A 26,484-nucleotide genomic window follows, 5' to 3' on the forward strand; every position below is an offset into this window, starting at 1 on the left:
GGGATGGCGTATTTTATTTTCATACCCTAGAAGAGACTTCAGGCTGTTTGCCCTGTCAGATAGATCTCTGAATATTCTGTATGTTTATTTCTGGGATTTCCATGGCAAATTGTGCGTGGGGAAGGGAAGTGGGTGCAGGGAAGAGAGAGAAACAACTAGTTTTTGAAGCTGGGCAATATACAATCCTGAAAATCAGGAATTCAATGAATTGATATGCAGAAGTGCTACATATTGAGTTACGGACCTTTACATTCATCTTTGAATTGCAAATAAGGTAAGGACAAGAAGTGTACATATTCAAAAGCTTTCCACCTGAATCCTTTGAAGGATCTAGATGGAGTTACATCAGCAATAATGAAACCATCCCTAGATTAAAACGATTTTCCTCATGGGTAGCATGCTCCAGATTAAATATAAGAGTGACTGGAATATACTCCATTTTATATGATTTAATTTTGATCCTTTGGTTTCTTGATAAATTGGCAATGTGGCCCTTAACTGGGTGACGTCTGGCTGCAACTGTTGTATCCACAGTTGCTCTAAAGGTATACAACGCAGTGACAAACAAGTCCCAGAAGGGTAGCTAATCAAATTATCTAATCATGTGGGAAGACAAGGATACCGCAAAGCACTCAACACTTAGAAGTAAAGGGCAAACAGTATTTGGTGGGGCATACTCCCGGCTTTTAGAATAGGCAATTTAAATCTCATTCTATAGCAAGGAACTATTGCTGTAGCTTCAGTGCAGAGCACCACTGAAATATAGGAAGACCTAGATCATAAGGTCTTAAAACAAGAGAGATCAGACAAATATGTCAAATATGTTTAATTTTTTTTTAAAATAACTGATGGCAAAATAAAATATTTACATCACATCATACTGTTTAAACACATAACGTCACTGTACAAAGAAATATACATGCAAAATAAAGTAAAAATTTAACTGAAATAATAGAGGAAAATAAACACGAACAAGATGTTATGAGGTTGGTACGAATACACATCCAGTTTTGAATTCAATTTTCTTTTAAAAAGTTTCTGTACAACTTTACAAAAACAAACAAAAAACAAACAAAAAGGAATAAATAGAATACAATGGAAGCGGCAAAGCTTAAAACTAACCAAAGCCAGTTTATGGCTTAAGACCCATATATCTAACTAGTGTGGGTTGCAGGCTTAGTTTCCTTATTAAACATGGCATTTTGCACAGAGAAACATAGACGACAACACATCCATGTGAACTCCTTGATGCACAGAAAACCATCTCTGTCTTTTTAAATATTTCATCACATGTTAATATTACCTCAATCTTAAAAACAGTTACATAAGATACAATTACATTACGTGTCAGGTCTTATAACCACTACTGCTTGGATGTATTTCTTCACCAAAGAGCAAAAAATTCATTCAATTATTGTACAGAAAGCAGTAAACGCAGATTTGAAAATTCTAAAAAGTCGTAAATGTTGAGACTGATTTTGGGAAAGTAATACTTTGGCATTTTGAATAATATAATAATAATAATTTTTTTAAAAATGTCACCCTATTTTTTATTCAGTTTGTGATTTGGGTTATGAATATCTAATTTATTTATTTACAATCCTTAAAACTCACTAGATTTTTTTTTACTAAGTTTTATGCTAAAATTTCATCTTAAACTAGTAATGACAGTGTGATACAATATTCCCTCCCTCACCCGCCCAGAAACCCCAAACACACAAACAAAACCATAAAGCTCGCCGTACTAAGTATGTGCTTTTTCTATATATTTATTACAGTTACAACAGAGGTCCTCATAAATAGTTGCATAAAATGTTAAAGCCACAACATTGCACATGATATGAAATAAAACAAAATCCCAAATGAGTGCATTTACAGTATTTTCATCCTGCTGTATACTGCTCGACAATCAGATTGGCAGGCTGGGCACCAACCCAAAGTCCTTTTCGAATGGGACAGCAAGGGCTGACCTGAACTGAAGACCCGCACAGTGGTATACCACCATTTAGGAAGGAGGGAGAGGGGGAGAAAAATTACAAACCAAAGGCAGGTAACAGTCTATATACAAGTAAGGCCTACATTTTATCAGAGCAAAACGATTCATTCTATTTGTATGCAAAAATTTTGAGGTTGGATGCACTTAAAAGCAGAGTCTGATCTCAGTGCACTGCTATGTGAGATACATACAGGCGAGGCAACTGGAAAGCTCTAGGACCAAGTGAAAAACGGACATCAATGGAGTCTATATCAATGGGCAGCCAATTTGGTGAGTCTTCTCCAGGTGTGATTTGATATTTGTCTTTGTTTGTTCGTTAATACCAGTGCTTTGAACATAGGCATTTATTTCCTTGAACACATCTTGAAAATGATAGATCAGTTCATTTGCAAAATTCTATCAGTTTGTTTTTTTAAAAAAGTGTTTTTTTTTTGTTTTTTGCAGAAACCTGAATAAAATACTGTTACTGTAACGCTCTTGACTGCCTTTCACAGAGTACAATGCTATAGTTCTCCACCTCAGCATAGTTTGCATTGCTAGTCCCAAGTACTACTGTGTGCAGGTTTACTTGGAATGCATTTTCACACGAACATTCTAGCAGCTGATTGGCTCTATTTGTTTTTTTCTCCAAAATTCAAGTCAACAGCTGATTGGCAGGAGATTTCTATCTCCAGTTTGATTGGCAGGTGAAAGAGAATGAGAGAGAATTTCAAGCGAGGTCAAACTCTTGGCAAGAGCCTGCTCTGTAAGAAGTTTTTAATGCTACGAATGGGTCGAACATCATTCTGGTGTTTTCGCCGCTCAATGAACGAAGTCAGTCTGGATATGTCAATGCTGTCAACATTTTTGCTATTCCCCAGCTGCAGCCATTGCTCTTGAAGGGCCAATGCAGCAGAAGGACGCTTAGCCGGGTCATCCTGAAGTAGGAAACATACAAAATCTTTGGCCTTTTGGCTAACTCCTTTGAAGTAGTCATCTGGGAAACTAAAGTCTAAGCGGCAAATATTCAGGCAAGTTTCCTCTACACTTTCATCCAGGAAAGGAGAGACGCCACTAAGAAGGACATATGTGAGCACTCCAATGCTCCAAACATCTGAGGTGAGGGAGACAGGATTTCCGAGGATAATTTCAGGAGCTGCAAACTCTGGGTTCCCAAGTAACTGGTGGATATAATAGGTGGTATTGAGCTGGACGGCATCTCCAAAGTCAGCCAGTTTTATTGTTGGCTTAGCTGAGCTCTGATCCACCAGAATGTTTTCAGGCTAGAAAATACAAAGAGAAAAATCATACCCATCTTTCAAATAAGTCTAGCACACATCTAACGCCCTAGTTTACTGCTTCCCCACCAGCGGGGTCAGTTGGTGAGCACAGCAAACATTTACAAGCTAAGTGGATTACAATGGTTAGCTCCACAAAGTTCCTGCACCGTTCTACCAAGCTCCTCAAACAATCCTGCAGCATCCTGCAACATGTGATCATCAAGTTTTAGGTTCTCACACAGTCATGACACGGGAAACACAGTCCTGCCTTAGTCGGCAAAAACTCACAAGAAGAGTTCTGCAGAAAAGCTTCACCGAAAACAGGAACCCTGTAAACCTGCATTTTGAAGACCCAACAACTTTTGACTGATACTGTGTATATAATACTCATTGACTACTTGCCTCTGACACAGAAAAACAACAAACAGCACATATTTGAAGACTGGGGTAGCAAGTTAAAGATTTTTTTCCCCCCAACATAGAAGTGTCCCTTAACATTTACATGCCATTTATTTTACAATATAGAGGCAGTTGAACTGAGCTGAAGTTTAAAATCAGTCTCTTGGAGCCACACTGGAAACCACAGGAACTCTTACAAGCACCTCCTAAAAGCAATGAGGGAAGGTGGAATTTTTATTGTGTTTTGAATTAAAGAAAAGTTACTTACCTGTAACTGGATCTCAAGTAGATCCCCACTCTTGAATTCAGCTGTGCATGCCATACAAACCCAGAAACAACTAGAAAGCTCTGACTTTTTGGGCCCACAACAGCTGTAGATCAAGCCAATTTTTTTAATTAATTTTTTTTGAAGATGAGTAGGAATCTGGGGCATGATGGTACTGCCTCTTTTTCCCTCTTCTTTTTCTATCAAGAATGAAATCTGCAGAACTGAGTTCAAGGCCCCTTACAGCCTAGCAGACCCTTCCTGCACAGAGGATCTCTTGGTACCAGATTTCCCCATCTAAACCAAAATTGGGTGGGAGGAAGGGCCAGTAACAAGCTTCAAATCCATCTTGAAACCCTCAAGACTTTTTCCATCAAAATGGATCAGATACAAACAGTGAAACCCAGATGGATGGAACAAGAAGAGAAGAATGAGGGGGGATTTGATAGCTGCTTTCAACTACCGGAAGAGGGGTTCCAAAGAGGATGGATCTAGACTATTCTCAGTGGTACCAGATGACAGAACGAGAAGTAATGGTCTCAAGTTGCAGTGGGGGAGGTTTAGGTTGGATATTAAGAAAAACTTTTTCACTAGGAGGGTGGTGAAGCACTGGAATGGGTTACCTAGGAAGGTGGTGGAATCTTCTTCCTTAGAGGTTTTTAAGGCCTGACTTGACAAAGCCCCGGCTGGGATAATTTAGTTGGGATTGGTCCTGCTTTGAGCAGCGGGTTGGACTAGATGACCTCCTGAGGTTCCTTCCAACCCCGATATTCTATGATATTCTATTCTAACGATCCAGCAGATGCCCTTCACCCAAGCACCTCAGACAGAGTACAAAAAAGAGAAAAGGAGAATTTGGAGCCACAAGAAGAGCAATTCTTGAACCCAATTTGCACAATAGATTCTGTTGTTTCAAGTGGAGAAAACAATATATATAACAAATTCCCTAGGCAAAAACCAAGCAAACAAGTCAAGAGTGCATTACACAAAATCTAACGAAAATGGACACGAACAGCTAATGAGCAAAACTGGAAGACACAGAGGAAGTTAAGACTTTCTGTTTCAGTGGCAGAAAACAACTTGGGGTGCATGGGGGGTGGCAATTCCCACCACTTCATATAACCTTGAATGGAGCATTCTATGGCTCAAGGCAAAGGTTGCATGGCTCTCAATGGCCATTCTAGGAAGCCATTTCTAGGAGACCCAAGTTTGTATGTAGCATGCAGCTGCACCCCAGAAATCGCAATCTCTTCTGGAAACACTCCAGGAGTACCATCTGCTCCTCACCTTTAGGTCCAGGTGTGCTATTCTGCAGTTGTGAAGATACTGTACAGCTTCCAGAATCTCTCCCAGATAGAGCCTGATCTTCCCTTCAGTGAGGTTTCCCCATCGCACAACACAGTCTAGAAGGCGACCCTGGTCAGCCCTATTGAAGTACAAGAGTTACATTTCATTGCAACACTAAAACAGCAACATTTAAAAAACATATTTGCTAATTTTAAAGTTTCAAAAGCATTTTCAAGTTAAACTGTCCTTATCTTCACCAACAGCATCAGTTAATTCACTATTAGTGAATCCTGGCTACCATTACTCACTAGAAGTTTAATCTTACTTTTCTTGAAGTCAAATGACAAATTCGATGCCCCTTGGGATTAATCGGTCTGCATTAATCATGTGGCACCGTTAAGTGAGGATTACTATTCTGAAGCACATTTTGGAAGGGGGTGACTAAAGAAGGAAAAGCAGTATTTCAACCAATAAAAGAAATGCTATAAAACTGTGCAACACTAGCTATTTTTGATGGGTACATTCCTTCTATTGTGAATTTTAAAAAATACTAGTAGAATACAGGCAGTGCAAGAACACTGCTCTAGAACCGACGGCTTTATTCAACTGAAGCTATACCAGGGCAACACAGCTAATCCCAATTCCAGTTTAAGTACTGAAGACCCCTGATGTACTTCACACAGTTTTAATCTACTGACTTTCCACTACATAGACCTGTAAAGATAACCCAGAAAAGCAGCTCACAACAATGTAATAAAAATATTATGGGGCCTCCATTTTTGGTGCCCAGTCTGAGACACTAACATTCAAGATGCCTGATTTTCATAACGTGCTGAAGCACCTAAAACCATTAGTTTCTTTTGAAAGTCTTGGGCACCATGTTCATGTTAGACATGCGGAGAACCTGCATTTTGAACCCCTCTGAATAGTGTGTTAACATACGTACAGATGGAACCTTTAATGCTTGTGCTGCATTTACAAAGAAGAAAAAACCTTAGGAGAATGAGGAGGAGGGTGGAGGGGTGCTGAACAGGGAAGCATGGAATTGTTGACCTAATTAGGATGCTACAAAAAGAACTTCCTCTTCCACCACCCACTACAGCTTATATTGAAATGTGGTAGACTGCAGCTTCAGGAAGAGAGGAACAACATATGAGATGAGAAGTCCAGGCACATCAGCATTTTAGAACATTTACTCCATCCACATCTCACTCCTGTTCTCACCACATCTAAAGCCACTTACACAATTTCAGAGGGATGCTGTTATGAGGATCATTTCTACATTGCAACGATCCTCCTGTCCCCTCCTTACCAAACCCTTCCGATGGGAACTTGTTTACAGGAGATTTTAGTTGGGGGAACTGGTTCTTGTGAACAGCCAGGGCCTTTGCTTTCCATTATGGACAAGCAGAACATTTCAGTATTGCCATCTTTAAAAACAGAATGTGAGAGTTCCAGGACTTTATGTAAGCACTCTAGAAATTCTGTGAAATCCTAAACTTCTCCAAAATCATTCACAAACTACTACAATACCCAGTTGCATGAAGATTACACATATACATAACATAATGTTACTTAGAGCCCACACACATCTCTAATATTAAGATGTAGCTGGTGGAAGTCTCAAAGGTATCTAGAAGGCCAATGAGCTGGGGATGCTGGAGATTCTGCATGACTCCGAGTTCATGGGTAACCTGGTCTCGTTTCATCAACTTCTTGTTCACAAACTTGGTGGCCACTGCTCGCTTGGTTCCCTTCTGATCACATTTCTTCACAACAGAAAACCTGCCCCTGAAAAACAATTACAAAGGAAAAGAATTAGCTGAGGGCAGTGCTAAAGGACCAGAAACTGTACAAAATTTTATTAGGACAAATGTTATGGCTATGTCCAATGGGACATGAGTAGAGTAGAGTAGAATAGCTTGACTACATTCAAAGACTTTAAGTATTATTAATAGTCTAGCAAACTGGTCTTGATAACTAATTAGCAGTTACCAAAAATCTTTTTAAATATCCAGAAAAGTAAAATCCAGAATGTTATCTGTTTTCTAGGGTACTATGACTAAGTAATGCAAATGGATTTTGTTGGAAAGACTAAGATACTTAACTAAGGGAGTGCTGTACAATCTTATGGAGCACTTATGTACAATCATTTGCAGAACCTGCGCAATTTTTCATAAAACACATGCAGTGCATACACCCTCTGATTTTGCCCATGAATAAAGTTTCAGCATAAACAAAACTGCTTTTGTATTTAAACTATGTCATCTAGTTATGGCAGAATTTTAGCATTATATTACTTTTTCTTCACAGGGTGAGCAATTCTGTGTTCTGTTTTTGACTCCAACAATTGATCATTGCGAGAAATAAATGTAAATTTCAAGAAGATTTCATAAAGAAATAATCTGAACCAATGTCATATTTGGACATTTCTCTTCCACCCTTCAGAGACTAACACACACACCGGCTGAACTTTCCAACCTTCACAATGAAATGGCATGGGTAAGTCATACCTGCCAAGTTCAGCCACTTCACTGTACAGGGAATCAAAGTTGTCTTTCCAGATTACCATGATCCCATCACTTCCAGGACCTTAAAGGAAAGACAAGTAGAATTATTTCTAGTACAAAAAAATATTTTCAGCCTTAATTTAAACAACCAATATTAAAAAGGAATACTCCTCAGAATTTCATGACTGCCATGACAACCATAGGACTGTTTCAGGTGGCTGTAGGCCGGACAAACTCTGGAAATCGTGCATTATTTGGGAGTGGATTTTGGAGGGATGAATACTCCTCCATCACGGACTGACCATTTCCTTTTTTGGTTTGAGACTGGGATGCATATATCCTGGAAGGGTGATAGGCCTGTTTAGTGGTGTCAGTGATTTTCAGGAACCCTTGAGGGATAAGATTGCTCTTCTGATTGACCCCTCCTGATGGTTTGGTAGGACTTCATTTCCATAATGGAGAACAAAATAATATTCTAATGGCCTGTAAATGCCTTTCTCCTCTGGCTTTGTCCTACAAGTCATCACATAAGTGACTTGAAAAAGATGATGCAAGAAGCTGGCTACAGGGCTGGTGACTGAAGTCTCACGTGAGTCTGAAGAATTGTGACAGATTTTAAGGTCACATGCTATGGCCTTGCAGAAATACAGGTGCTCTGTCCTACAACCTAGGAGTTGGAATTTTGTCTTTACGGGCTGGTGAAGCTTAATGGGGAGAGGCACTGAGGCCCCTGTTTAGTGAGGCTGTCAGCATTTCCCGCCAAGGAGCTGAGGAGGAATAGGGATGCTGGCTGTCACTGTAAGGCTAATGGTCCAGAAACCAATGCTTGATGCTGCCAGTCTGGCTTACTGTCAACTGGCATTCAGTCTCCCATTTTTGGGCAAGGTCATCAAGAAAGTTGTGGCAGGGACAGTAGCAGTTCCTTGAGTTCTAAGATTTCCTTGATCCTAATTACATCACAGTGTGGGATAGCTAGTGGAAGTGTGGGATAGGTAGTGCAACCAGTGCAACTTCTGATTATTTTATTCTAACTGTAAATAAACTGATGACATTTCCACACTGATTTTTTTTTTTTTAATCTGCAGCAGCTTTTGATACCATTGCTTATGAAGCTTCCTTTATTGGCTTACAGATCCAGGCAAGGGAGAGAAGAATTGTTCTTGAATGGCTCTGTTCTCATCTCTCCAAGAGCCCAGAAGCTAACTGTGGGCTATCATTCCTCTGTGCTGAGGAAGCGTTCCTGCAGGGTATTACCGTATGGTCAATTGCAATGAAGTGGCTGGAAGCAGGAGTGAGACAACATGGGCAGCAGTGCACTCAAGTATGCTGACAGAACAGTGGAGTAAAACCTATTTAATATATAATTTCAAGCTTGGAAAGGGCTAGCTGGCTGTGACTTATTTGGACAAGTGTGACAATCTTGGTGGGTTTGAAGCAGCAGCCAGAAGAATAGGTGGGATGTATATTGGGGTCCTTACTGAGGGAGTGAAATTGCCATTTATAAACACAGGTATGTAACTTGGGTGTGTCGTCAGATCCCTGGCTTCTCCAGCATGCCCAAGTTCCAAACACGGATTCTGTGACTTTCTATGACTTTTGAGTGGCTGGTGCAGTTGGCTCCGGGGCTGCCTGAGCAGCTCAGGTAACCCCTGGGCCAGTTGCACTGGCCGCTACTGGGGCAGTCTTGGGCCACCGTCTCCTCCCCCTCCCCAGCAGCAGCAGGAGGAGTTGGGGAGGAGGGGGAGGGCTGGGGCACGGGAGGGGGTGAGGGCTCTGGGTAGCATCTACCTTGGGGGGACTTCCTGGAAGCGACAACATATCCTTCAATCAGCTCCTAGCTCCGCACGCTGCCTCTGCCCCCGCCCCCGCAGCTCCCATTGGCTGCAGTTCCTGGCCAATGGAAGCTGTGGAGCTGGCAGTGTGTGGAGCTAGGAGCTTAGGGACATGTCGGCGCTTCCAAGAAGCCGGATAGGGAGCCTGCCAACCCCCCACACCACCATTAGTACCAGCGGAGGTCCCGGGCTGCTCCCACCCAAGCACCCACGGTGCCTCCTGGAGCACTCGCGCCACCCCCCCAGACCACCTCCCTCCCCACGCTGCCTCCCTGAGCACCTACAGGCCCCCTCTCGAGCACCTGCAGCACTCCCAAGATTTAGTCAGGGGTATATAGTACAAGTCATGGACAGGTCACAGGGCGTGAATTTTTGTTTACTGCCCATGACTTTTACTAAAAATTAGAATGACTAAAATGTAGCCTTAACTATGGCCAAGAGGCCTTTTCCCCCCACAGGTACCTAATGAGAAAAGCAGGACTTTCCTTTCCAATGAGGAACTAGCCTGCCCCAATTATGCCCACCTCAAAACCAGGCTGCTGCAATACACTCAACATTGGGCTACATACACAGACTATTTCAAATCTGAAGATAGTGCAGAATGCCTTGACTGTTTTATTGAAAGGAGTTATGTACCAGGAGCACACGTTATGAGATCTGCATTGGTTGCCAATACAATTCAGAGTGGTGGTGGTGATGTTGCCTATAAAACCCTAAGTGGTTTGAGACTTGGTGATCTAAGAGGTCACTTATTTCAGAGCCTAGACTTAAGCTTCCAGACACTCTACAAAACTCATCCTTTTTTTTCCCCTCACAGGCTTTGGGGAAGCCCAAGTCTATTTCATAGTCCCCATATTGGCTGGCACATGTGTCAAGGGTAGGATGAGCAGTCCTTTGTTGTATTTCATTTTGTGTTTTATTTTATGGAATGGACAGAGCACAGAATGGGCATCTATAGAGGTTTGTATTGTATTGTATTGTATTTGTATTGATTGTATCCAGATCAATGACAAAACATGACCTTGACAATTTAAAAAAATGACTTAAGTAGTTTCAGGTATTTCACCTGCCCAAATCACCTACCAATTTTTGTTTTACCACTTTACTTAATTTTTCATGTTTTAAAAAATGTCTTTTGCTTCCCAACTGCTGGGTGGAGGACCCGTTTTAAAAAAAGGGAAATTTGTTAACAAAACACTGAAACTGTTATGTATGTTCTGTCAAAAGCATAAAGTAAACAAACCAGAAAAAATATTCTCATCTTAAACAGTGACATGTAGCTATAGTAGGTAAAAGATCCTGAAGTAAAACAGTCATTTTTATGTTGCTAGTGTTCCTTTATTCCCCCACATACATGCTTTAAAAAATCTGCTTTATTTCAGATCCTGAAGTAAGATACTGCTTGAAAGTGTTAGACGGGCCACATAAGAGGATTGTGTGGTTTTTGGATCTGAGAAACGGGAGATGAAGAATTATGCGCCACTAAGCATTTGGCCTTCCCTATTTAGAGTGAAAGAGCTTTGAAAAAGAGCTCAAAGGGGACATCTCACTAGTGTTTGATCTCTTGTGGGTTTGAGAAATTCTGAGATGACACAATTTTCGCCCATAATGGCATTAAGAATACAGACTTAGAAAACGTGATTTCAATACAGATCTCAGCTGGTATTGGTAGCCACTGAGACTGCCAACTGGGACAAGAAAATCACTACAGGATTCCTGACTCACCGGGCCAAGCTGGGAGCCACTCAAGGAACTAGTAAACTCAACTCTTCCCACACAGGATTACCATCTGTGGGTGCCGCAAACTAGTTCACTTCTGAAATCTGTCCAGCCTTGCTGAGGCTACTGGCGAAGGAATATAAGAATGGCCCTACTGGGTGAGACCAAAGGTCCATCTAGCCCAGTATCCTGCTTTCGACAGTGGCCAGTGCCAGGTGCCCAAGAGGGAACGAACAGAACAGGTAACCATCAAGTGATTCATCTCCTGTCGCTCATTCCCAGCTTCTGGCGAACAGGCTAGGGACACCATTCCTGCCCATCCTGGCTATTAGCCATTGATGAACCTATCCTCCATGAATTTAATTCTTTTTTGAACCCTGTTATGGTCTTGGCCTTCACAACATCCTCTGGCAAGGAGTTCCACAGCTTGACTGTGCGTTGTGCGAAGAAATACTTCCTTTTATTTGTTTTAAACTTACTGCCTATTCATTTCATTTGGTGATCCCTAGTTCTTGTGTTATGAGAAATCATAAACACCACTTCCTTATCTACTTTCTCTATACCAGTTATGATTTTATAGACCTCAATCATATCTCCCCTTAGCCATCTCTTTTCAAAGCTGAAAAGTCCCAGTCTTATTAATCTCTCTCCATATGGAAGCTGTTCCATACCCCATATCATTTTAATTGTCCTTTTCTGAACCTTTTCCAATTCCAGAATATCTTTTTTGAGATGGGGCTACCACACCTGCACACAGTATTCAAGATGTGGGAGTACCATGGATTTAAACAGAGGCAACATATTTTCTGTCCTATTACCTATCCCTTTCTTAATTATTCCCAGCATTCTGTTCGCTTTTTTAACTGCCGCTGCACACTGAGTGGATATTTTCAGAGAACTATCCACAATGACTCCAAGATTTCTTTCTTGACTGGTAACAGCGAATTTACACCCCCATCACTTTATCTGTATAGCTGGGATTGTGTTTTCCAATGTGCATTACTTTGCATTTATCAACATTAAATTTCATCTGCCATTTTGTTGCCCAGTCACAAACAAAGTTGTGAGAGATCCTTTTGAAGCTCTTCGCAGTCTGCTTGGGTCTTAACTTTGGGTCTTAATTTTGTATCATCTGCAAATTTTGCCACCTCACTGTTTATCCCCTTTCCAGATCATTTATGAATATGTCGAATAGGACTGGTCCCAGAACCCCTCAGGGACACCACTATTTACCTCTCTCCATTCTGAAAACTCACCATTTATAACTACCTTTTAACTGGTTACTAATTTCCCTCTTATCCCGTGGCAGCTTACTTTGCGTAACAGCCTTTGGTGAGGGACCTTGTCAAAGGCTTTCTGAACATCTAAGTACACTATATCCACTGGATCCTCTTGGTCAGCATGCTTGTTGACCTTCTCAAAGAATTCTAGTAGATTGGGGAGCCATGATTTCCCTTTACTAAAGCCATATTGACTCTTTCTCAACAAATTATGTTCATCTATATGTCTGACAATATTGTTCTTTATTATAGTTTCAACCAGTTTGCCTGGTACTGAAGTCAGGCTTACCGGCCTGTAATTGCTGTGATCATCTCTGGAGCCCTTTTTAAAAACTGGCATCACATTAGCTGTCCTCCAGTCATCTGGTACGTAAGCTGATTTAAATGATAGGTTACAGATAACAGTTAGTAGCTCTGCAATTTCACATTTGAGTTCCTTCAGAACTCTTGGGTGAATATCATCTGGTCCTGGTGACTTATTGCTGTTTAATTTATCAATTTGTTCCAAAACCTCCTTTATGACACCTCAATCTGGGAGAGTTCCTCAGATTTGTCACGTAAAAAGAATGGCTCAGATTTGGGAAACTCCCTCACATCCTCAGCCGTGAAGACCGATGCAAAGAATTCATTTAGTTTCTCCGCAATGGCCTTATTGTCCTTGAGTGCTCCTTTAGCACCTCGATCGTCCAGTGGCCCCACGGGTTGTTTAGCAGGCTTCCTGCTTCTCATATACTTAAAAAAAAATATTTGCGATTACTTTTTGATTCTTTGGCTAACTGTTCCTCAAATTCTATTTTGGTCTTCCTAATTGTATTTTTACATTTCATTTGCCAGTGTTTATGCTCCTTTCTATTTTCCTCACTAGGATTTAAATTCCACTTTTTAAAAGATGCCTTTTTGCCATCACTGCTTCTTTTACTTTGTTGTTTAGCCATGGTGGCAAGTTTTTGTTCTCTTACTATGTTTCTTAATTGGGGTATACATTTAAGTTGAGCCTCTATTATGGGGTCTTTAAAAAGTTTCCATGCAGCTTGCAGTGATTTCACTTTTGGCACTGTACCTTTTAATTTCTGTTTAACTAACTTCCTTATTTTTGTGTAGTTCCCCTTTCTGAAATTAAATGCTACAGTGTTGGGCTGCTGTGGTGTTTTTCCTGCCACAGGGATATTAAATTTAATTATATTATGGTCACTATTACCAAGCGGTCCAGCTATATTCACCTCTTGGACCAGATCCTGTACTCCAATTAGGACTAAATCAAGAATTGCCTCTCCTCTGGTGGGTTTCAGGACCAGCTGCTCCAAGAAGCAGCCATTTAAGGTATCAAGAAACTTTATCTCTGCATCCCGTCCTGAGGTGACATGTACCCAGTCAATTTGGGGATAACTGAAATCCCCCATTATTATTACTGAGTGTTTAATTTCAATAGCCTCTCTAATCTCCCTGAGCATTTCATAGTCACTATCACCATCCTGGTCAGGTGGTCGGTAATATATCCCTATCGCTATATATTCTTATTATTAGAGCATGGAATTTCTATCCATAGAGATTCTGTGGTACAGTTTGATTCATTTATAATTTTTACTTCATTTGATTCTATGCTTTTTTTCACATATAATACCACATATCCCGTGAAAAAGATAGACATAAATCACCTCTAAATTTCATGAACTCAGAGGCCAGGGTTTTCTACATACTGTGGATAATGTATAGCCATCCTATGAAACCCAAGACTGCTGGTAATGTTATCAGATGAAAAGAGGCAAAGGAGACAAACCCACCTAAAACTCGAAGACTGGCTGAAGATGAAACTGAACCCATATCATTTGCAGCTATACAGGTATAGATACCATCGTCGTCTGTGGTCACACCAATGATTTTCAAGGATGCTTCTCCTAAATCACTGCAAAACACATTAGAATCAATCAGGGAGTTCCATGTCCTATTTAGAAGTCTCCAGCTCTCAACGCATCTTACATTCAAATTCAGCACTCTTACAATACACGCCCACCAACTCCACTAAATAATGGTATATCCTAGCTCTGAGCATTTCAGAGTGACATCTTGCAGACTCACATTAGAATCAAAATCTTCATCTGACAACTGGTCTCCTGTTGGCAAACCCTCTGACGCCTGAAGATCAAGAATTTCCTTTTTCTCCTGCCATCCTGAAGTCCCCATTTTGTAGCAACTTTTGTGTCAGAGAGTCCCCTATGGAACCATTTAATACTGCCCTCCTCTGGCGGAGAGATCAGTACAACCCTCCTTCCCAAACACTCAGGAGTACTGTTGTTGTCACTCCATCACCAGGCTGGCAACGGGACAAATTTGAGTGTCATCCAATTGCTTAAAACATAACGAAACTTTCTGCCACAACATTTGCTTGACTATCTAGTGTCAGGAAAACACTGGATTTTATTTTATTTTTAAAAGGACTAGCAACATTTAACTAGTCTTACTCTCAGTTCATTCAATCACCACCTCTGTGTTTAAAAAAAAAAAAGGTCACCAAAAATAAGTGAATTTAGTGACTGTGAAGTAGAGAACTAATAACTATAGCTTGAGTCAGGTGTCAGCACTGTATCAGCTTCTCATTCAGGTCTGACACTGAACCTCAGCCCCGCAAAACCTCTTCTATTCCAGCTTTATGCCTCTCTGGAGCAGAGATTGTGTTTGGTGGAAAGGACAAACATCTAACTAGCAGAAAATTTCACTTCTGCATTCCAATTTTTACTTGCTATTATTGCAAGTACCACTAAAGTTTCCAATAACTGAAAGTTTATTCAATAAACACCTCACTATTATTTCCTCTTTATTTGTTCAGGATATTTACTTTGTGCATTTGACAGCACTTTGTGTGTAACCAGTTAGACAGTTCTCCCAGTTGGTGTGGGTCTCTAACAGCAGCAGGGGAGAAGAAAACAATAAATAAATTAGGAAAGTGTGATGGAGTCACAACAATTGCCAGGCAGACTTAAGCAGATGCAATATCTTAAACTTCTTTTAACTGATTTTTTCAAAATTGGCTACATTTGGCCCTTAAACTCTAACCCCTTGTTTTGAAATCAATGATGCTTAGATAGTGGTCCCCCAACTTTTTACCTTGCGTGCCCCCTCCCACCTCTGGGGCCAGGAGAAGGGCCATGGCCCAAGGGCGGGGGAGGGGAGATACATGGACGGGGTAAAGGGGCCAAGGCTGGGGCCACAGCTGAGGGCACGACTGAGAGCAGAGCCTTGGCTGGGGCCCTGGGAGCGAGGCCAGCAGCCAGGGCACCGGGGTGGAGCTCTGGGCACAAGGCCAGTAGCCCTGGCACCGGGGGGGGCCTGAAACCAGGGCTGAGCCAGGAAAGAAGACAGGTGGCACTCCCTCCCCCACCCCCTGTGCAGGCTGGCCCAGGCCCCAGCTGCACTCCCCCAAACGTTCCTTCATGCCCCCTAGGGAGGCACGCAACAATTTGGGGACCTCTGGTTTAGATAAAGAGCCAGAGCCCTTCCAGCAGTGACTCCTCTGCAGTTTCACAAAGACATGAAACATTTCATACAAAACCTTTAGATCAGCTACACTCCATTACAATTCCCTGCAGTCCTCCTCTAGAACGCCTACAGAACAAATCCTGCATTAATGCTGCTTGCTGAGACTATGGTTTATTCCTGAGATTTTCAAGAAGCATGAAGATACCTCTAATGCCCTTGTCCAAAACAAACATACACTCATCCACACCCAACACTGTATGATTTCTGGATTAGCAGCAAACTGGAGGATTGGCAGCTAAAGCCTATTATGTGCAGTCAAAGCACAAACAGGAATTTGAACTCCATTATTTATTTTGGGGGGTGGGGGAGGGAATGGAAAAAGTAAAATGGGACTGAAGGCAATGCCCCACACTTTCAAGAAAACAAGTCATTCTGCTCTCCACAGAACTCTCTCCTTCAGAATGCTGAAACAAGCAAACACACTACTGTACCTGTATGAAATGCTGTAGTGACTGTCATTGCTTAGGGTGTTATGATCAGGACCCTTCCAAGTTACTGAAGCTTTCGGGCGACCACAGACTTTACACCTAAAAACGATGGTCTCTCCTGTCTCACATGTGACCTCACCCAATGGTATTATAAACTCTGGGGGAACTGCAAAAGGAAAAGTAATTACAATAAGTGGACTGAAGTTACCACCCTTTCATCCTGCCCTCCCATCATTCCAAGATAAAGCACTGCATTTACAAGTTTGGGGCCTTTCCCTCTCCCCTTGAAATACTTATTCTACATGTCCAATTGAAGCCTATAGTGTCAAGTGGTTAGACCAAGCAACGGGGACTCCGCAGAGTTCTAATCCTTAGTCACCCATTCTCTGCATGAACTTGGGCAAAACATTTTGCCCTTGTTATTCCTTATGCTACCCACAGAGATCTAACTGAAAACTAAACACTGTCTGAGGTGAGTTTCCTGAGTAAATGCTACAGCGAGCGATCTAAATGGATGTGCTGAGGTTTTGGGTTTTTTAAAAGAAGTGTTAGCACGTGTAACTCTATTCATCTGAAACCAAGTCCAATCTAATGTCAGGATGAGCCTGAGTAACCCTGAGGAATGAGAAGGGATGAGAAGGTTACTCACCTTGTGCAGTAACTGAGGTTCTTCAAGATGGTGGTCCCTGTGGGTGCTCCACTTTAGATGTCTTGGCACACTACACTTCTAGTCAGAGACTTGTGATAGCAGTGCCCTGGTTGGCTGCGCACGTGCGGCAGCCATCTTACGCTGCTCCAAGCAGCTACCCCATTAGCGCAGCCAACCGCTACCCGGTTCCTTCTCTACCCCAGAGGATCAAGCCGGAACTCTGAAGCAGAGGGGAGAAGGGTGGGAGCACCCACAGGGACAACCATCTCGGAGAACCTCAGTTACTGCACAAGGTGAGTAAACCTTTTCTTCTTTGAGGAGTGTCCCTGTGGGTGCTCCACTTTAGGTGACTGAAGAGCAGTGCCCCTCGGTGGAGAGGAGGGGCTTCGTAGTTGATGTATGTACAGTGAAGAGCACCGATAGACTGAAGTGAGCGTCTGCAGCTGACTGCTGTTCCAGGGCATAGTGTTTGGTGAAAGTATGGAGCGATCCCCAGGTAGCTGCTTTACAAATATCAGTGACAGATACATGTCTGAGAAAGGCTATGGACGTGGACATAGCTCTAGTGGAGTGTGTGCAAAGTCCAGAAGGAGCTTGCAGATTGTAATTTTGGTAACATAGTTTGATACAATTAGAGATCCATTTAGAAAGTCTCTGGAAATGGTTTGGCCTCTTGATCGTTCTGTTGTGGATACGAATAGCCTGGATGATTTTCTGAATGTTTTTGTTCTCTCTACATAGAATGCCAGCACTCTGTGGATGTCTAGCGTGTGAAGGGATGCCTCCCTGTTGTTGTTGTGTGGCTTGGGAGAGAATACAAGTAAGTAAATGGATTTATTGAGATGGAAGAGGGAGGCAACCCTGGGTATGAATTTAGGGTGTGGGCATAGGATGACTTTGTCCTTGAGGAATGTGGTATAAGGTGGTTGTGCCATTAGGGCACCCAAATCTCCCACTCTTCGTGCTGATGTGATAGCTACTAGAAAGAGAAACTTCCTGGATAAGCGTAGGAACAAGCAGGTCACTAGTGGTACAAAGGGTTTGCCTACGAGGGCAAAGAGAACAAGGTTGAGGTCCCACATAGGGGTCGAGTCTGTTAATGTGTGGTAAGTATTCTCTATACCCTTGAGAAAGCACTTAGTCAGTGGATGGGTGACGACCGTGAGTCCGTCCACCTTGTCGTAAAAGGTGGTGATGGCTGATAAGTGCACTCTGAATGAGCTAGTCGAGAGGCCAGATTTTTTGAGTGTCAATATGTAATCAAGGATAGTGGGTAACGGGGCCAACTGTGGAATGATTTGCTTGTCTCGGCACCAGATGGAGAATCTTTTCCACTTGTGTGCATATGTTTTTCGTGTGGAGAGACATCGGCTGTTAAGTAGAATGTTTTGGACCTCCTTGGAACAGCGTAATTGGAGTTCTGTCATCCCTGAATTAGTCATGCGTAGAGACAAAGTGTTGGAATGTTGGGGTGACAGAGGTATCCTGTGTCCACAGGTGAGGCAGGAGGAGAAGGGTTCGTGATCTGACAGCCACTGGGGTCTGGTATGGGAACCAAGTTGATATGGGCCATGTTGGTGCAATCAAGATGACTCTGGATTTGTCTTGTCTGATCTTGTGAAGGACATGATTCAACAGGGGGATCAGGGGGAAGGCATACAAGAGCGGGGCCTCCCATCTGATGAGGAAGGCGTCTCCAAGAGAGTTGTGTCCTGGTCCCGCTCTGGAGCAGTATTGTGGGCATTTGGCATTGTGGGTTGTGGCAAAACGGTCTATTGAGGGGAATCCCCATTGTTGGAATATAGTTTGCAGAATTTGTGCTTCTAGTTCTCACTCATGTGTCCATGAGAAGTTCCTGCTGAGGTTGTCTGCTGTGGCATTCTGGTTTCCAGGTAGGTAGGATGCCATGATGTGTGTTGCTGGAGATGCACCATTGCCAGAGGCAGACTGCTTCTGTGCAGAGCAGGTAAGATCGGGCCCCTCCTTGGCGATTTATATAAAACAGTTGCCAAGTTGTCCGTGAGAATCTGGACAGTTTTGTTGCAGATCGGGGGAGAAAGTGATGGCAGATATTTTGAATTGCTTAGTGCTCCAGTAGATTTATGTGGAGATTTGACTCCTCTAGGGACCATTGGCCCTGGATGGTGTTGTCGGCCACGTGTGTCCCCCATCCTACCAGAGAGGTGTCCATGGTGACAGTGACTGATGGGGTTTCCCTTTGGAAGGGAAGGCCTCAGCAGACATTTGTTTGTTTTGTCCACCATGTGAGCGAGTCTTTCACTCTGCTGGGCAGTGTAAGCAGTCTGTTGACTGGGTGTGTGTGAGCAATGTATACAGTGCAAGCCAGGTTTGTAGACATCTCAGATGCAGCCTGGCTTGTTTCATGACAAAAGTGGTAGCCAGCATGTGTCCGAGAAGTTGTAGGCACGTTCTGGCGAATGTTTGTGGGCTGTGTCTTACTGTTGTGATTAGGTTTTGTGACAAAGTTCCTCCTCTACCTTGGTGGGTCTTGTGCTTATTGGCGGATTTGCTCACCTTGGAGCTTCACGGCAGCCCTTAGCTTGGCTGTTTTCGTGAACCCACAGTCCAGGTAAACTCCTCCTGTGTCTGACCAGGAGTTGGGAGGTTTGGGGGGAACCTGGGCCGCCCTCTACTCCGGGTTCCAGCCCAGGGCCCTGTGGAATGCGGCTATCTAGAGTGCCTCCTGGAATAGCTGTGCAATAGCTACAACTCCCTGGGCTACTTCCCCATGGCCTTCTCCCAACACCTTCTCTCACCATAGGACCTTCCTCCTAGTGTCTGATAATGCTTGTACTCCTCAGTTCTCCAACAATATGCGTTCTCACTCTCAGCTCCTAGCGTCTCTTGCTCCCAGCTCCTTGCATGCACACCACACACTGAAGTGAGCTCCTTTTTAAACCCAGGTCCCTGATTAGCCTGCCTTAATTGATTCTAGCAGCTTCTTGATTAGAACACCTGCAGCCAATCAGCTTGTCTGTCTTAATTGTCTCCAGAAGGTTCCTGATTGTTCTGGAACCTTCCCTGTTATCTTACCCAGGGAAAAGGGATCTACTTAACCTGGGGCTAACATATCTGCCTTCTATTACTCTCCTGTAGCCATCCGGCCCGACCCTGTCACAGTTTGTTAAGGCAAGAAACCATTGTTGGGGTAGCCGTGCTGATGCCATGACACAGTCGAGGTGTGCCCTTATAAAAGTCCAGTTGTTGGGTTGGGGTCAGGGTGGATTTCTGTAGTTTGGTTTGTAAATAGGGTTAGGGTGGTGTGAACTGCCTCATCGTATGTCGGTGCTTTCAGCAGGCAGTCGTCTAGATAGGGGAATATGGTCCCACCCTACTTGCGAAGATGTGCTGCTGCAATGGCAAGTACTTTGGAAAAAAACCCTTGGGGCCATAGAGAGGCCAAAAGGAAGTATCTTGTATTGGTCGTGTAGGCTGCCCAGAGTGAATCGTAGGAATCTCCTGTGCAGGGATACAGATTCCAAGTGTCCCTCGTGTCACACGGGAGTCCTTCAGGGTGTTTAAGGAGACATCTGTGCTCTCTGCAAACAATTTCTTCCCCTCAAAAGGTAAGTCCTCTACTGTTGCCTGAACTTCCCTGGGGAAGCCGGACAGATGGAGCCATGAAGCCCTCCGCATGACAATCGACGTGGCGATGGAGCAGGCTGCTGTGTCAGCAGAATCCAGAAAAGCCCGCAGAGCAGTTTTGGTGATGAGGAAATCTTCTGCTATGTCGGCTTTATATTGTTCTTTTTTGTCACCTGGGACGTGGTCAATAAAAGATGACATCTGAGAAAAAAAAATGTTGTGCGTGTACTTGGCCAGTAATGCAGAATAGTTTGCTATGTGCAACTGGAGGGTCGCTGATGAAGAGGCTTTCCTGCCGAAGAGGTCTCGGTGTTTCCAATCTTTATCATAGGGGTGGTTTTGGTTTGATGTTGCTTCCCCCTTTGATTAACTACCTCTACCACCAATGAGTTTGCAGTAGGGTGAGTAAACAAAAACTCAGCTCCTTTAGCCGGCATGTAGTACTTCTTGTCAGATCACTTACAAGAAAGTAGGGCTGTGGCTGGAGTCTGCTATACGGTTTTTGCTGGGGCCATGATGGCAGCATTCATGGGTAGTGCTATCTTGGCTGATAGAGAAGTTTGCAATGTGTCTGTCAGCTTATGTTGAGTCTCTGGTAACTCAGCCAATGAGATGTCTAATGAATCAGCTACTCTTTTAAACAAATCCTGAAAGGATTTGAAATCATCTCCCAATGTGGGGGGAGGTGGCATTATTGTTTCGTCTGGAGATGAAGCTGGGATGGTGTCACCCTTCGGCCTGTCCGCAGATTCTTCAGCTTCCTCCTCCAGCAGTCCTGGGGAAGCTGGAGCAGATGGAGATGATCACTGTGTCCTGGACCTGGGTGGATTGGATGGCTGGGTATCCTGGGCTCTGTATAATACCCAGGAGTCCCAGTATGACCACTGCAGTGGGAAGGCCATGGGAGAAGACACCCTTGTGAGGGCTGCCAACCCACGCCCTGTGGGTCCAGGTTTAGGAGAGGAGTGATGAGGTGTGCCCACTCTTGTCTCCACTTCCTCCTCTTCATCACTGGAGAGACGAGGGGCAGCGTCAGCGAGTGTCGCGATAAAGCTTGGCCCTGACTCTGGCCAGGGTGCCATTGGTACCGAAGAGCAGGTGGAAGCAATGAGGAGGTCTGCATGGCTGACAAACTGTTGAGGTACCGGGAGACTCGGTGCCAGCAGCACAGGCAAGCTCAGGCTGGGAACCAGAGGGAGCGTCGGGGCCGCAGACTTGTCATGTTGTATTGGTGCAGCAGGTGGCACCAGAGTGCGGCGCTGTGCCTGAGGTTTCCAATGAGGCTTAGTTTTGCTGCTATGAGAGTGAGACCGCAGAGGGTCTTTTGCTCCTCAGGATGTCTCGGTACCGGACGGGCCCAGTGCCTCGTGGTCCGGTGCTCTGGGTGCTGTTGATACCGAGGCAGTTTTTGTGTTTGGGGATTGCTTTTTTGGAGGTGAATCCTGGTGTGGCGAGGAGTGAGACCACTTTTTTGTGGCTTTGGTAGGACCAGGGTCCTTAGCAGTCATTTTTGAAGAGGACCCCATATCTGAGGCAGCTGAAGGTGAGAACTGGTGAGGTGGCGTCTTGGACTTGGGGTCGGAGGGATCTCTCATCATTAAAAGTTTTAATTGGAGGTCCCTGGCCTTTCTTGTCCACACTGTGAGTTTCTTGCAGTGGGGACACGTTTGGGTAACGTGTGTCTCCCCCTGCAGGCAACGGACACACTGCGATTGGCCGTCAGTCACTGGTATTGAGAGTCTGCAGGTCAGACAGCACTTGAGACCTGCAAAGCCCAGCATGTCTGAGAGGCTAGCTGAATGAAAAATGGGAACAGTCCCGGTCTAATGCCTTTTTGGCGGCTGCCTGCCAGAGGCAGGGACAAAAATGGGAAAGTTTTTTTTTTTTTTTAATGTGAAAATGAAAGAAAAATGAATGGAGAGAGAAACAATCGGGAAAATTAACTGAGAAAAGGGCAGAGATGAAAGGAATATGAGAGTACATAGGCCACTGCCATCGTTCTGACTGAAACCAAGGGCAGGAGAGAAGGAACTGGGTGGCGGTTGGCTCCGCGTGTGGGGTGTCTGCTCGGAGCAGTGCAAGACGGCTGCCGCACATGCATGGCCAACTGGGGCACTGCTACCACAAGTCTCCGACTAGAAGTGCAGGGCACCAAGACACCCGCAGTGGAGCACCCACAGGGACACTCCTTGAAGAAGAAACCTAAAGGTACCTATGAAATTATGTTCTCTTCAAGATCTGGGCCTTGCCAGAGCAATCCATGTATTTATCACCTCACAACTGGATTACTGAATAGAGTTTATATCTGACGATCACTCAGAAGCCGGAGCTGGTGCAGAATGCTGTACTCCATCCAATATGTGGATGTTAGCAAAATTCAGCAAACACACAGGTTTTCTGTTTACTCGTAGGTCTGATCAGCTCTTGCATTTGAGGTGCTCTTGTTAATATTCCCTAGATTTAAAGGTGAGGAAATGGAGGCAGGGCATTCTTGGGGGAGGGTTCTCAGTTCTAGATCTTGTTTCCCCCCCGCCCCCCATCTCCAACACAGCGTGGATTTTACAGGCCTTCTGTGTTCAATACAAGACCCATCTCTTTTTTCAGGCGTAAGCCATACTGGGTAGGGAGAGGAAAAGAGTGGGTGGGAATCTGTTAGCAGTGGTGTCTTTGCCCATTTCTTAAAGGTATGTTACACAGTACAATATGTATTTGTTATTATTTGTGGATATATGCCCAAAGTTCCAAGATAATATCACAGCACGTACTTCAGGAACTGCCTCCCTTCTCCAAAAAACCTCCAAGTTTTTAAGACACAATACAGTCAATTCCTGATGTGTGTCACATCAAGCAAGTGACTATTTCTGGTGATGAAACAATGAGGAGTGGTTTCTCCTACACTCAAAATCACATCAGCAGATACAATGCAAAGTATGTTTTCCTCAAACTATGGTTACGATGGCTTTTAATTATTAGAACAACTTACCATCATAAATGTAGTTGGGGTTGAGAAGCTGAAAAAGAGAGAAAGTGAAATAATTAATTCTTTCAAGTAACATTCTTAAAACTAATATTATTTCCAATGGTCTAAAATGAAAACACTTTAGCATGGTGATGGGTTTTAGCCATACCCACAAAAGCACAGAAGCAGCTGCAACTCAGTGTTTTGGCACCCATACCACTTTCCCCATATTCACTTTGGAACGGCCTCACAGCCCCAAACTGGAGGATCACTTCCACAGGCTCTGAATTTGGAGAAACAACATGAAGAACCACACACACTGAGCCAAATTCCTCCTTGGTCTAATGCCACTCAGGTCAATGCTGTTACACAAGAGACAAATTTGACCTATTATTTTAACTTACCCCACAGGCTCATTTTTGAAATACCATATCCTTGTAGCATTTACCTTCACAGAAACCTTGTTGGCAAGTCCTTCTCGGGATTTGCGATAACCATTTTCTAGCTTGCCTTCCCTTTTGCCGTCTTTATCTTTTTTCTCAGATTTCTTCCTTAAACGGAGTGCTGTGTGCCAAGATGTTGACTTCCTGAAGGCAGAACATTAACATTTTGTTCAACTCTTTTGAGCTCTCAGCAGGGCATTGTGCTGTTTAACTTCACTTGCACTGGAAAATTTTAATGTTTGTAAATATCTAAGACAAAAGATTGCAGAGTCCAGTCCTGTTGAGTATGGGAGCTGTAAAGGAAACTCACAAAATATCTTCAAGCAATCTTAGATTTCCTGATGACCCTCTAAGCTAAAAGTATCAATTTTGATCTCAGTGTATTTCTGCAAAAAATTACAAAATTAAAGGATGCAGGGTAAGTATAAGAGACATTTTGCCTTTGTTTAAAACTGTAGACAAAATGAAAGATCAATGAGAAGCGTTGTAATGTATGGAATCTTACCTGTGAAGCGAAGTCTTTCATAAAATCATGGAAACTGTCAGTCAAACACAGCAATGGCCCATCTGTCCTGTCTCCAAGCACAGGTGCCGTTTTTTCAAAGTGATGGGGGGTGCTCGACCCCCCAGCTCTGCCCCCACTCCACCCCTTCCCCCAAGACCCCATCCGGCCCCTTCCTGCCTCCATGCCACCCCCACCCCCAACAGCACCGTGTCCTCGCTCCTGAACACGGAACGCCACGAAACAACTGTTCACGGCGGGCGGGAGGTGCTGGGAGGGAAGGGGAGACTCTGGTTTGTGGGGCCTGCCAGCAGGCTGGAACTACTGTGGGGAGCTGATAGGGGGCTGTTGACGGTTGCTCAGCACCCGCCATTTTTTCCCTGTGGACGCTCCAGCCCCGGAGCACCCATGGAGTCGGTGCCTATGTCTCCAACACTGATCAATGACAAATGTTTCAGATACAAATGTAAACCGCCCCATAAATCATCCAATTTTCCAATACTACAGTACGGGGAGAAATATACTTTCATGCCAACAACCATCTTTCTGCTTTAAAGCATAAGAACTGGCAGCCCCGCTAATCTCATTCTAATTGGTGTAAATATAGTTTATTATTCTTATTAATAGAAATGCCTAATTCTTAATAAATTATTCCATTTCAAGTTTGCCTTAATTTCCATTTCAGGTCTCTTGATTCTTTTATTATGGGAAAGGTTAAGTTTGAGTGCATAATTAGTCTTCTTTCAGTAACATTAGGTATCATTCAGGAAAGCTAAATAGTATTTGTCATAAAGAAAATACCTGCATGGGTTTCTTAAACATTTCTATCATAGCAAATTTCCAACCTATAAATCAGTTTTACTGACACTAAGACACACCAAATATTTTCCAGGAATTCATCACACGTGAGGTCCATTTCCTTCTGGAAGTTCACAAAAGAAGGCTCAAATCCTGATTTAATTGTAAATCTTTTTACAAAATGCTCAAGTAACATAAAATTTGTGCAAACCCTCTTCTCTTCTGAAGAAACCCAGACACTCACTTGATTGTTCCATCATGGTTGTCAATGATGACTGCACTGGTATGCCCCAAGACATAGCCGGGAATCCAGCCCTCGGCTGCAGGGCACTGGTCAGTGGCGGCTCTGAACACCAAAAACATGTTCTGTTGGTTGCTGGCTAGAATTTGCACGACCTCTCCTTGGTAGACATTTATCTCATCCTCCTTCACTGCCGTGTAGTCGTGTGTCACCAGCATGGTGGAGATATTGCTACTGCTGCTACTTTCACTCTGTAGGTATTAATGGGATAGGGACAGAGAGGGGAGGGGAAAAAATGGGATCAAGTTTAGAGCTCACACAGAGGACACTTAAGATTACATTGTGCTGCGACACTAAACAATCTGTAGTCCAAGGAGTTTATCTGTCTTTTTGAACATGCCTGGTCTACTGTATCTTTGTCATTTACACAAATAAAATATACTATTACCTGCCATTACAGAAAGCTGATGAAGAAATGGGGATTTCCCCCCACATTTGTTACTTTTATTTATCATTCTATGGATCCCAGTTTTATTGAAGCCTCAGGGCACCCCTTTTTACTACCTACAGAAGCAAACGACAGTACATGGGATTATCCATTGGGAGGCATTATAAGTCACAATTTGAAAGAGACCAAAAATTAAGGCTAGGACCCAACCTAATCAAAGCTGGGAAATTCAGCCTTGAAGCAGATGATTGTTCTCACCTTTCTCCATTTGTTGGATCTTAGGACAGTAGCCCAATCTTGCATATTACATATAATAAGGTACAAAAGGG

At 43.5% G+C, this 26,484-nt stretch overlaps 1 protein-coding gene across 3 annotated transcripts in view; it reads right to left on the reverse strand.

Annotated features, from left to right (window-relative positions):
- Positions 1–811: 811 nt before the first annotated feature.
- The window catches only part of TRIO (trio Rho guanine nucleotide exchange factor), a 400,776-nt gene continuing 375,103 nt past the window's right edge, over positions 812–26,484 (reverse strand). For 2 of the 3 annotated variants that reach the window (XM_048839610.2, XM_048839611.2), the window contains exons 49-57: positions 25,711–25,958; positions 24,172–24,310; positions 23,748–23,775; positions 16,513–16,675; positions 14,329–14,450; positions 7,720–7,798; positions 6,797–6,997; positions 5,207–5,345; positions 812–3,258 (exon numbers count right to left, since the gene is read on the reverse strand). In XM_048839610.2, the coding sequence (XP_048695567.2) occupies positions 2,716–3,258; positions 5,207–5,345; positions 6,797–6,997; positions 7,720–7,798; positions 14,329–14,450; positions 16,513–16,675; positions 23,748–23,775; positions 24,172–24,310; positions 25,711–25,958 (1,662 nt within the window). In that variant the 3' untranslated portion in view covers positions 812–2,715. Of the gene's footprint in view, positions 3,259–5,206; positions 5,346–6,796; positions 6,998–7,719; positions 7,799–14,328; positions 14,451–16,512; positions 16,676–23,747; positions 23,776–24,171; positions 24,311–25,710; positions 25,959–26,484 lie in introns of those variants that run through there. The other variant, XM_048839612.2, reaches the window with a different exon arrangement.

The sequence above is a fragment of the Caretta caretta genome, chromosome 2, assembly GCF_965140235.1.
Source record: "Caretta caretta isolate rCarCar2 chromosome 2, rCarCar1.hap1, whole genome shotgun sequence".
In the NCBI taxonomy this organism is placed as follows: Eukaryota; Metazoa; Chordata; order Testudines; family Cheloniidae; genus Caretta; species Caretta caretta.